This window comes from Stegostoma tigrinum, chromosome 2, assembly GCF_030684315.1.
Source record: "Stegostoma tigrinum isolate sSteTig4 chromosome 2, sSteTig4.hap1, whole genome shotgun sequence".
In the NCBI taxonomy this organism is placed as follows: Eukaryota; Metazoa; Chordata; class Chondrichthyes; order Orectolobiformes; family Stegostomatidae; genus Stegostoma; species Stegostoma tigrinum.
The window spans coordinates 23,363,934-23,376,852 of NC_081355.1; the positions used below are offsets into that span (position 1 = coordinate 23,363,934).

Sequence of the window (12,919 nt, forward strand, 5' to 3'; positions counted from 1 at the left end):
TGATTTTCTAGCTTTTATGTATCAATTGGATTCCTAGTGGATTCAGTTCCATAACACAAAGCAATTCATAATTTTGATTCAGATAGACAAATACAATCAGAGATACCTCAAGGAAATGGAAAAAAATATAACACTGATGTTTGGGGATAAAGCAGAGAGTTTGAACAGTGTTGATGGAGGTTTATTTTAAATTTGATCTAACTGGAGATGTCAGTTTGCTAGTTATGTAGGAATGAGGTTTGAAATCGTCTGTATTGCACTTACTCCTTTTTTAACAGTATTCTCCTCTGGGTCAGCTTGGCCATGGTTTTCTGTAAATTTGCAAATGTTGCTTTCAAAGTTTGAATTGTATCTTTGCTCTCTCTTAATCTAAACAAGAAAATAAAATGAGTAAACCAAAATTGGAAGTGTGTCCTTGCATCCCACACCACTTACCATTACCACCTTCCTCATCCAAAGGAAATTGTTTAATTTATGGTTTGTTTCTATGGCAATAAGGTCGCACAAAGAAGTGACCCATTCATCAAGCAACAAATCTATGACTTCCATGTAGTTTAGATAAAATGTAATATAATAGATATGGAACTAATGTTAAATTTATTGGAATAAAAAGGGACAGTGGCAGAAAGGATATGAAATTAGCTGATGACAGAAAACAGAAAGCCATGGTGTTGTTTTCGAACTGGAGAAAAAGTCTCGAGGAGTCTGCTTTCTTTGATAAATCTTGATGATCTAGATTTTGAGTGACTGGGTACAATTTAAAAATCTATGGATGTCACAAAAAAAATAGGAATGAAGCAGCAGTGTGACAAAAAGTGACACAATAGGCCAATGGCTTATTTGCACATTGATTCTAGTACCAGTAATTGCTGGATTACACGATTCATCAGGTGTATTTGCAATTGCAAAGTTTAATAACCTATGATTATATGTTTTAGACATCCAAACGCATAAGCCAGTCAACAAATGAATACTCACTTCTGTCGAAAGCGCAGTTCTGTAGCTAGATTTAAAAAGAAAATGTAAAATTAAACTTTTAAAACTGAACGCGAGATAAAAAGTAATGTCAGCTTATTTACTGTATATGGTTATAGGCTTATATTTGAACGATGCATAATATCCACAATCAAGACACATTTTCATTTGATGAGCGATGGGGAAACACCTGAAAACAATGTCTTTTAAGAAATAATATCATGCATAGTGGGCTGATCATTTTTCTACTCTGTTCTACTCTAGACCATTCCCATAGTTACATGACTGGAGGAGGCAAACACTGTGACAGCAAGAGCACAAGATTATCATTTGGAAATGGTAAAACAAAAGCTGGACTAAGTTGGGATAACAAGGTGTAGAGCTGGATGAACACAGCAGGCCAAACAGCATCAGAGGAGCAGGAAGGCTGACATTTCGGGCCTAGGCACTTCTTCAGAAAACATCAGCCTTCCTGCTCCTCTGATGCTGCTTGGCCTGCTGTGTTCATCCAGCTCTACACCTTGTTATCTCAGATTCTCCAGCATCTGCAGTTCATACTATCTCTGGACTAAGTCGGATAAGTTTAAAGAACAGTCACAAGGTACGTCCAAATTGGATCTCCGTATATATAGATTCGTAATGATATGGAATCCAACAGCCAGATGGTGAATCTTGAATTCAAACTGTTGGTATAGCAAGGAATGTTGTCATCAACTTACCGGATCTTGAAAAGGATCCTCCAATGTGCAAGACACATGACCTGAAAAGATTGTGTTATAGTTTGTGTAAATTAAACAGAGGAAGTGACTGAGCCTACGAACAGAAACCAGTAAATTGAACCGTGAACTGGGTCTAAAACCAATGCTTTAGGAGTTCTTTGATGATATTCTCCAATCTTGTGACAGCCCAAATCAAGGAAGCAGGAGAAGGGAACATATGAATGCAGTCACAAGAATTGTGATATCGCTTCAGAGTATTCCATTAAAGGAGATCCGTCCGTAGTCAATTGATAGGCCAGCAAAAGGTCAGGCAAGTAGTTAAGAATAGTTGATTAGCAGCTTTGAGAAATACGAACAGAATATATTTAGCTACCTTGATGCTACTCAAGGAAACGGCAATCAAATACTTCTGAACGATCTTTTGAAACAGAGCCCTGAAAGGCAGGAGTGGCTTGAATGTTATGCTTATCATGTGACCTTCCTTAGTGCTTTCAAAAAGACATTACTGCTTGTGAGCAGTACATAAGGAGGCTATAAAAGGGACAAAGATCTGTTCAGTGAGTGGGTAAAGAACTGACAAATACAGTATAACATGGAAAAATGTCAAAATTATAAAGAATAGTAAAATACCAATAAATAATACATTAACTAAATGGTGGAAGATTGCAGAGTTCTGAGATGCAGAGGGATCTGGGTATCCTAGTGCGTGAATCAGGAAAGATTACTATGCAAGTAATTAAGAAAGCTAAATTAAATATCATTTTTTATTATAAGTAAAATTAAGTACAAAAATAGTGAGGTTCTGCCTTTGTTATGCAGGGCATTGCTATGACCATATCTGGAGTACTGCATTCAAAATTGGAGTATGTATTTGAGGAAGCAGTGACTGTATTAGAAGTAGTTCAAAGAAGGTTTACTAGACTAATACCTGGAATAGACAGGCTGCCTTATGAAGCAAGCGTGGACAGATTAGGTTTGTATCCATTGGTGTTTAGAAGGGTAAGAGCCAGCTTGATTGAAGTATAAAATCCTGAGGAGTCTCAATAGGGTGGATATAGAAAACCTGCTCACTCTTAAACTGAGAATCGCTGTTTAAAAATCTGGGTTCACCCATTTACAACAGAGATGAGTTCTTTTTCTTGCATAAGCTCATTAACATTTGAAACTCTCTTTAAAGGCAGAATTTGATAGATCCTTGTTTAGCAAGAGGGTGAAAGGTAGGAATGTGGATTAATAAGAACAGACATGTTCTACCGAATGGTAGAGCAGGGAGCTTGGTTGTTTACTTCTGCTGCATGCTTATACGTTGGATCTCCTGGGTAAACATCACAAACAAGGTTTAGCAGTTTTCTGCTGTTCACTAATATTAGCCATGGAGTTAAAAAGAAATTGAGCAAAACTGATCAATTTCAAATGACTAGACCAAGATAGATTGCAGAGCAAGTGGGAGGTCATGAAATTCTTCAGAGGTATCACTGAAGGAACCTACATAGAGTAGGAGAATCCCCAGGGAATTTCCCCACCACTCTACTTGAAGGCTATTTATTTTGAAATACAAGGGTTTGTGGGAAAGTAATTCATTCACCCTATTCATGTTTTTAAATTTGAAATGTACTATAGATTCAGTTGCAAAAGGAGCCAAATTCCTTTGTCAGAGTTTCAGCTGACAGGCGCAGTTGGTAAAAACAACTTCGAAAATATTCAGGGCCCAGTTACCCTGGGTCCCACAAATTAGCCAGATAGCAGTCAGCATTGTAAAGGATATGTTCTGTATCCATTGCGCAATGAAGCAAGTCACGCTAGTGGATTTGGGATTCCCACGCTACAAAAGCCTGAAAGAGACTCAATGTAACTGTGCAAAATGAGATGAGGCACGCTGTCCTTCAGAAATACAAATGTAAGGCCCAGCTGGGTGGTGGTGGTGGGTGGGTTGGGGGTAGGGGGGGAGGTGGCGGTAGAGCATTGGGGTGTGTTAGTTGCAAGATAAACAATTAGGTTTTGAAAGAAAAGGAACACTTAAAATTTTTTTTAAATTTTGAACAGTTCCCTTAAATAAACACTAACGGAATGTTTGCTTAATACCCATGGATGTGGCAGGAAATTCCCAACCAATGACGGGTGGGTGTCTCTTCACCCAGAGAGTGGTGGATATATGGAATGCTCTGCCCCAGAAGGCAGTGGAGGCCAAGTCTCTGGATAGTTTCAAAAAAGAGATAGATACCTCTTAAAGATAGTGGAATCAAGGGTTATGGGGATAAGGCAGGAACAGGATACTGATTGTGGATGATCAGCCATGATCATACTGAATGGTGGTGCTGGCTCAAAGGGCCGAATGGCCTACTCCTGCACCTATTGTCTATTATCTATTGTGGGTGCTGGAAGGTACAGAAGTATAGAATACATTTATGTAGCGTAGGTGCCTGTTGGCTCAGTACTACTGAGATGCCCTCCAACTGCAACACCAGTAAATGGGTGCTGATAGGTATGATACTGGCATAAAGTGATAGTGACCTGTGGATTTTCAGGGCCAATATGTTTACACTCAACAGTATTTTTGAAATGATTCCACTTACTGTTCTTGGCTTCAATGAGTGCTAACCACGGTGGAAGTTCAAACACTGCAACTTCAGTTTCAGTTAACTCTGATTTCAATGATGCTGCCGTCATGCTAGGGAGATGTTAAAACACACATTGAGAGATCAGTATCCCATAACCTGAAAGCAAAAACAAAATCACTTCTCCTGCCTGCTAATTTTCTTTGACAGCATACATTTTTGTCATGCCACCTATCCAAAGGCTGTTTTACAGATGTATGTTCCATCGGACACCCTCACTGCTCAGCAAACCAGGAAATTTCAGAAACAGCTAAATGCTGGAGAAACTCAGCAGGACTGGTAGCATCCATGGAGAGAGAAACAGTAAACAAGTTGAGTCTGATATGACTTAGAAACAGTTTTTGTTCTGAATCTGCCATGACTCTGGTATGTAATTTGCTACCAGATCTGAGATAATAGGAACTGCAGATGCTGGGGAATCCGAGATAACAAAATGTAGAGCTGGATGAACACAGCAGGCCAAGCAGCATCTCAGGAGCACAAAAGCTGACATTTCGGGTCTAGATTTTCTGATGAAGGGTCTAGGCCTGAAACGTCAGCTTTTCTGCTCCTAAGATGCTGCTTGGCCTGCTGTGTTCATCCAGCTCTACATTTTGTTATCCACATGCTACCCGATCTGTTAATTTCTCCAGCATTTCAGTATTTGTTTCAGATTTCCAGCATCTGCAGTATTTTGTGTTTAATCAGGGAATTCAGATTTGGTTTATTCTGCTTTTCCTCCTATTTTAATAGGCGAAGAATTGTAGGAAACGTGCATGATTTCCTGATAAATGCTCTTGTTGAAATGTCTCCTTATTGTGAATATGGTTTCCTAAAATTGTCCCATTATCATTTCTGTCAGCAATGGGCTCTTCATATTTATTCACTTAAGACCAGAGATATGTTCAAACATACAAAGTTTTTTTTTATTCATTAACTGGATGAGCGTGTTGCTGTTCAGGCAGCATTTATTGCCCATCCCTAATTGCCCACAGAGCAGTTAAGAGTCAACCACATTGCTGTGGGTCTGGAGTCACATGTAGGCCAGACCAGGTAAGGATGGCAGTTTCCTTCCCTAAAGGACATTAGAGAAACAGATGGGTTTTTCCTGATAATTGACAACTGATGCATGGTCATCATTAGATTCTTAATCCCAGATTTTTTTTAAAGATTGAATTCAAATTCTACCACCTACTGTGTCAGGGTTTGAACCTGGGTTCCCAGGACATTATCTGGATCAAATATCCAGTGATAGCACCATGAGGCCATCCCTTCCCTCCTTAAATTAGAACAGTAGGCTATTCTGCACTTCTAGCTCACTCATTTAATATACAGTCTCCAACATTAATCCTTTCAGAGCCCTGACCCATGACAACAGAGTTAAGTAAGGTGAAAGAAGATCGGATGTTGTCAACATAAATGTAGAACAAAAACAAAGTTGCTGGAAAAGCTCAGCAGGTCTGGCAGTATCTGTGAAGGAAAATACAGAGTTAGCATTTTGGGTCCGCTGGCCCTTCCTCAGAACTGGATGCAAAGCTGTACCAACAGTGGGGTTCAATTCTTACATTAGCTGAGGTTACCATGAAGGACTCCCTTATGTTTCCCCTCACCTGAATCATAGTGCCTTCAAGTTAAACCACCACCAGCTGTCACTCTCTTAGACAGAGAACAGCCCTATGGTCTGGTAAGGATATGATGACTTTACCTTTTATTTCAAAGCCACCTAAATTCTGTTGTGTTAGTTTGTAGTAGATGGCAGGAATTGTTTTTAATTCTTTACAATAGTATGTCACATAACAGCAAAGAAGAGCCTTGCAGAAGTAAAACTGAATCTAGTATACTTTTTTTTAACAAATGCTGTGAAATATTTCTCACCACATTATGTAGATACAGAAATTAAATCATAAATCCTGCAAGTAGGCTGCAGGTTGTAAGGAGACAGGGAAAGTCAAAACATTTTTTCGCAGGAACAAAAACAAAGTTGCTGGAAAAGCTCAGCAGGTCTGGCAGCATCTGTGAAGGAAAAAACAACAGTTAACATTTTGGGTCCGGTGACCCTTCCTCAAAACTAGACCCGAAACGTTAACTCTGTTTTTTCCTTCACAAATGCTGCCAGACCTGCTGAGCTTTTCCAGCAACTTTATTTATGTTCCTGATTTACTGCATCCACAGTTCTTTCAGTTTTTATCATAAATGTAGAACCTGGTGCTGTGCTTTCAGATGATGATGTTGCTAAAGAGGCGCAATAGAAGGAAATACCAGGCACCATAGTTCAGAGGAAGGGTCACTGGCCTCGAAACATTAACTCAGATTTCTCTTCGATGCTGCCAGACCTGCTGGTCGTTTCCAGCAATTTCTGTTCTGTTTTGTTTTTGATTTCAAGCAACCACATTTCTTTCGGTTTTTATTTTGCAAAGGATCAATGTCCATCTAACTTGGCTATATATTTATAGTGCCGGATGCAACTGATCAGGAGACTCGTTACCCATGAGATATTGGAAAGTTTCCTGCAGTCTCATATTGAAAGTCCTTGTTTCCTTTCACCTACTATCACTGGCTTCTTTCCCAGGGCTCCTGACTGATTATAACAGGGTTAATTGAGACGGCAGCTACCAATTAATCCAATGCACCCTATCATCTGCAATGTCAGTCTCTTTAAATATCTGTCCAAAAATGGGAAGGTGATTTGTTACGTGCATAATATGAGAATGAGTTGGATAACGTGGTTCCTTCAATTTTCATTGCAGCAATGCTGAACACAAGAGGCGTTAGTTCCTGGCATCCAAAATGTAGGTCCTAGAGGGCATTTAAAAGTTAGTGGGCCACAAGTTTATAGAACTGGTCTTGGGAAAATGAGCCGCACAGGCTCCAACACTTAAAACATACAGCGTGCTCAGGTATTGCAAAGGCTGCTGGCCTCACAAGAGATCCGAGGCCATCTCTAGCCAATCTCCATTCCCTTCTCAGGTCGACTCTCTTGCAGGTTCTGGGGGTTGTGCAATGCAAAATCCCCAGGAAATCAGTCTAAATAGATTCAGAGCATCAAAAGATATACCTGGATTCTCCACAAGCAGAACATTCTAGCCCATTTTACTTCAAGAAAAGTTTTAGTTTTGTAAAACAGAAGCAAAAAAAAATCAAAAACTGTTGGTTAACATAGAATTTCAACTACTTCAAAAAGTATTCTTACCTAAGCCCTTGTGATGTTCTACGACATTCAGCTGAGTAAAAAGAAATTCAAATTAATACTGTATTATCTTCCAAAACGTTCAAATGAAAGTAATGTTTTCACACAGGTTTCTTTACTTTGATACACTTTGTAATGCTAACCTACCATTTGTTTTCTAAATTGCTTGCTGCATCCATATGTTAACCTTCTCTTATTTGTACACAAGGTTATTCAGATTCCTATGAACACAAATCTTCCCAGTCTCTCAACATTTAAATCAAAATATTCTGCCTCAGTATTTTCTTTGAAAAGTGGATAATGACACACTACTCCACATTGCATTCCCCGGTCCTTTCTTAACTACTATTAGATCATTCCCATGCACTTTCATCAGCACAGAGACTGTCACCTTATTGGAAACATGGCTGTGATTACATTTGGCCAAGGTCCCAAGCATTTGTAAATAAATCCACACCATGAATGGGAAAGAGGGAAGAGCAGCAAGTAACCTGCTGGAGACAGGAAGGACAGCAACTGGCAGAGATGTCAGAGGCTTTACACATCCTTACAGGAATGATAGAGGGATCCATTCAAGCCACAAGTTCAGCTGTGTTTCCAAGCACATGAATGAATGTCTTCCTCCACGCAGGGGCTGGCAACATCCACAGAGTTCCAGATCTGGCAGAACAGTCAGTAGCAGCTGGGTATATCCTTGGACTTGTATTTCCATTGCTCTGGCCATGTGCTCCTTATAGTGGTGGACAGACAAAGTAGGAACAAGGCCCCTTGAGCACCAGAGATAACAAGGTGTAGAGCAGGATGAACAAAGCAGGCCAAGCAGCATCAGAGGAGCAGGAAAGTTGACATTTCTGAAGAAGGGTCTAGGCCCGAAACGTCAGCTTTCCTGCTCGGCCTGCTGTGTTCATCCAAATCTATACCTTGTTATCTCAGATTCTCAGCATCTGCAGTTCCTACTATCTCAAGAGGCAGAACAGACTGACAGTTACTCAGCCTTTCTGAATTTTCAGAATTAAGTTGTGACTGATTTAAGCACCTACGAAATTTCATGAAGATGAGGAAGGTATCTAAACGAAGAAATGCAAGTTCTCCACTTTGGAACTCTTCAAATTGCATATGTCAGAAACAAATGATGGTGCTCATGAGTCAGAATCTAGCCAGAGTGAAAAAGTACAGGTTTACAATTCCTTGAGAAGAAATCTATAATTCTTCAGAATATGTTGGGCACACATGTTAAAGATAGTTTCAATTTATGGCTTTTATTGACCAGTCTGCAATACATTCCAACAGCATGCTTTATGATTTATTCCAAGGAAATTAATCTTAAGGCCCCAATTCTCAAGTCATTGCATTCAAGATCCCTCAGTAAAAGTGCCCAACTGTTGACCTGATATTGAGAAATGGCTGTTCTGAAATCAGTTCTTTGTGCACTGCAGACATATATGATTCATAACCAAATTCTTGCAAATAGAAATGGTTATTTAAAATGTAAGTACAGAGAGGAACAATGATTTTGCACGTCTGCTATATTAAGTTAAATAAGTCATATTTTCAAGTTGCTTTTGTCATATGTATCTTAGGTAGCTTTGTTTTTATTGGTTCTAAAATTTATGGGATGTCCTGAAGTTGTAAGAGGGAAGAAGATTTTTTGCTTTTGCTCTGAATGTGCATGTTGTCAGAACCAAAAATGAGACAGCAGCTTTATAGTTAAATCTCTGACCTTATTACAGTCTTGATTCAAACATGAGCTCTTTTGTTCATCTCCAGAGAGAAGATGAAAGTGACTGTCCTTGTCATCAAGGACGCATTTGGCAGATTATAGCATCCAGGATCCCTGGCGAAAGGAACCTGGGCAAAAATGGAATCAACAGACATCAGAGGGAAAGCTTGCCACTAGTTGGAGCCATTCCCTGGCACATAGGAAGATGTTAGAGGTCAGTGATCGCAACTCCAGGACATCTTTGCAGAGTCCTTCAGGGTAAAGTCCTAGGCCAATCATCAAATACTTCACCAATGAACTTGAGGTCAGGAATGGGGATGTTCGCTCATGATTGCACAATGTTGAGTCGTGACACCTCAGATACTGACGCAATCTATGCCCAAATGCAGCAAGACCTGGACAATATTCAGGCTTGAACTAACAGTATCCAATAAGACTGGTGCCACAAAAGTTCCGGGAAATGACCATCTCCAACAATATAGAATCTAACTATCACCCCTTCACATTCAATGGTGTGCTATCACTGAATCACCAACTAGGAACACACTGAAATTTACCATTGACCAGAATCTGAACTGGACTAGCCATATAAGTACTGTGTCTACAGGAGCAAGTCTGAGGCTGAGAATCCTGTAGTGAGTAACTCCCCTCCCCACTCATCAAAACCTCCTTAGACAGTACCCTTCAAACCCAAACCAGGACTACCTGGAATACAAGGTTAGCAGATACATGGGAACACCACCATCTGCAATCTCCCCTACAGGTCACTTGCCATATTGACACAGAAACATATTGTTGTTCTTGAAGTGTTACCAGGTCAATATCCTGGAATTCCCTCACTACCAGTACTGTGAGCGTATCTATACATAATGGTCCGCAGATGTTCAAGACTTCAGCTCAGCAGCACCTTCACAAGGGCAACTAGAAATGTGCAATAAATGCTCAACCAGCTAGCAACACCCACACCCCCCAAATTAATAAAATAGGCATCCTCTTCAGCTGCTAACTGGAAATAGACTAACTGTGCACACAGAACTAACAATACATGTGTCCACATAAATTTAACTTCCAAAGGAAACACAGAAACGTATTACAAACAAAAACTTGAAATTCTCTTCCTTACTACATAGCTTGTTTCTGACAATGTCATTCTGCAAGTTTATTTTTCAACTCAGTACCTGAACTGGGTAATTTATTATCATCGCAGAGAAATGTCTTCCATGCAAGATCGCGAGTCCTCAATTCCTTTGGAGTCAATAGCATCGATGGGTAACATTTGCTCATCTTTTGACGGCTAATCCTGTAATAATTTTTTAAGAAAACTTAATGTTACGTATTTAAACTTCAAAATACATATATCTACACTTTAAAACCAGCATACAGAATACTCATGTAGTATCATGAACATTTTATTTTATGACCAAGTTTGGGGGTTTAGAAGTAAAATTAACTCAGCCATACAGGGATTGAAACCACAATGAAGCAATTTAAACTACAGAGAATGTTATGGGTGAGGGAAAGACAGTTCAATGCTTCCTGTTGATAGGGTTTGCTGAGATGATTGTTGTGCCAGTTGGAATGCTAATTCTCAATTTTTCTTCTCTGAATACTTTCAGTTGTTTACAGGATGCACAGGGTGATTGGTTCACAACTGTAGAAGTTCTCCGACTTATTAATGAAAAGTCACAGCAGCTGCTGAAGGAAAAATAAACTGGCTTTCTTTAGAATTCATGTATTTTTTTTTAACTGGAGGGAACACAGACAGCTGCTGAGTCTATCTTCTGTGCAGCTTGACACTGCATACAAGAAACACCCAAATGAACAACATTGAAGTACAACATCTCATCATACAGTCAATACCATGAATAATATTTCTTTTAGAAAAGAATACTCTATAAAGACTCTCTTTTTAAGCAAAAAAGAAATGATTGGGCAGCATGACATTTTGAGGAAAGATTTTATATGTTGTTATATTATTCTGTAAAGAACTAGCAACTATTTAGTGGGGAACTAATGTGTAAATGTTCCTGGGGACCATATTCATGGTTGCACTTCTGAGTCTTCTGTGATAGGATACCAGTCAAAAAGCACTCATCAGAATAGGCTGCATGGCAAGACATGTTAATCCAATAAAGATATAAAGCTTTCTGAGTAAAAAGTATGATTATTTCTAACATGTGAACCAGAAGACAATAATGACACGTACTTGCATGACATCACATCTGTCTTAAAGAGACTGAGCAGTGCGGCAAGTTAGTTGTGCACAGGTAGCAAAGGTTTGAGGGAACATTGACTGTTACATCGTGTCACACAAACAAATACTATACTTGTGGCAAAGCAAAGGAAGTGAACAAAAAACCTGAAAACTTTCCTCTGCTAAAATAAACATTCGATGCAACCTTCATGTTCAAATCCCTACAAGCTAACTGGGAAGTTTCATATTAACTCACCAAACACTTGCATATTTGTATTCCATTGTGAAATTTCAATGCCAAAGCTGTCTACAAAGTCTACAGACTTTGTAGAATCTACTCACCTTGGTGACAGTTGCCATTACATGAGTTATTATGTTTAACAGTGTCTACCTTAGCAACTGTTCGAGTCCTAAAGGAAATGGATTCTCCCCATGTTCTGGTCCTTTCAGCAGAAACTCCACATATGTATTAGGCAATGGCATCTGATTGAAAGAAGTGTTCACAGTTTATGCGTCAATTATAATTAAGGAGTTTTTTTGTTCTTAAAGAATCACTGGGACATATCCATACAGAAAAGAGCTGCACATTAAGGGAGGACAATTCAGCACAGAGTTCAAATGCTTTGAATCCAGCAATATCTTAACAAGGAGGTTAGTTGGTTGGGGCATATTGACGATTAGGTAAAGCTGGAAATAAATATACCTTGCAATATTTATTTCAAATGACCGCAACTTCCCCCCTCCAGTGGACGAAAATGCTCTTGACTACATCTCTTGCATTTCCCGTACCTCAGCCCTCTCATCCCCTCCCTGCAATGAAAACAAAGACAGAATCCCTCTTGTCCTCACATATCACCCTACTAGCCTCCGGATTCAACGTATCATTCTCTGTCACTTCCACCACCAGCAATCTGGCCCACAACCAAAGATGTATTCCATCCCCATCTCTATTTGCCTTTTGTAGGGGCTGCCCTTTCCAGGACTCCCTCATCTACTCCACACTCCCGACTAGCCCCACCATCCCAGGTACCTTTCCCTGAAACTACAGGAAATGCCACACCTGCCCCTGCACCTCCCCCCTCACCTCTATCCAAGGAACAAAAAAAAACCTTTCACATTAGACAGGGGTTCACCTGCACATCCGCAAGTATGGTTTACTGCATCCTCTGCTCCCAATGTGGCCCCCTCTACATCAGTGAGACCAAGCAGAGGCCACTTTGTAGAGCACCTGCGCTCTGTTCACGACAAAATCTTCCAGTCGGGAACCATTTTAACTCCTCCTCCTACTCCCTGAGTGACATGTCCATCCTGTGCCTCCTCCAGTGTCACAACGACGCCACCCGGAAACACCTCATATTCCATCTCAGGAGCCTACAGCCCAATGGTCTCAATGTGGACTTTACCAATTTCAAAATCTCCCTACCCCCAGCCTCAACCCATGACCCACCCTCCCTCTCATCCCTGCCTGCTTGACCTGCCACAACCTTCTGTCTTCTCTCCCAGTTATCCGCTCCTCCCACCTCACTGACC

At 40.1% G+C, this 12,919-nt stretch overlaps 1 protein-coding gene across 1 annotated transcript in view; it reads right to left on the bottom strand.

The window, feature by feature from the left end:
- LOC125448802 (uncharacterized) overlaps window positions 1-12,919 on the bottom strand; it is a 59,794-nt gene that overhangs the window by 14,871 nt on the left and 32,004 nt on the right. The window contains exons 6-11 of the mRNA XM_059641055.1: window positions 11,781-11,872; window positions 10,374-10,495; window positions 7,479-7,509; window positions 4,268-4,362; window positions 979-1,003; window positions 265-369 (exon numbers count right to left, since the gene is read on the bottom strand). Coding sequence (XP_059497038.1) covers window positions 265-369; window positions 979-1,003; window positions 4,268-4,362; window positions 7,479-7,509; window positions 10,374-10,495; window positions 11,781-11,872 — 470 coding nt within the window. The remainder of the gene's footprint in view (window positions 1-264; window positions 370-978; window positions 1,004-4,267; window positions 4,363-7,478; window positions 7,510-10,373; window positions 10,496-11,780; window positions 11,873-12,919) is intronic.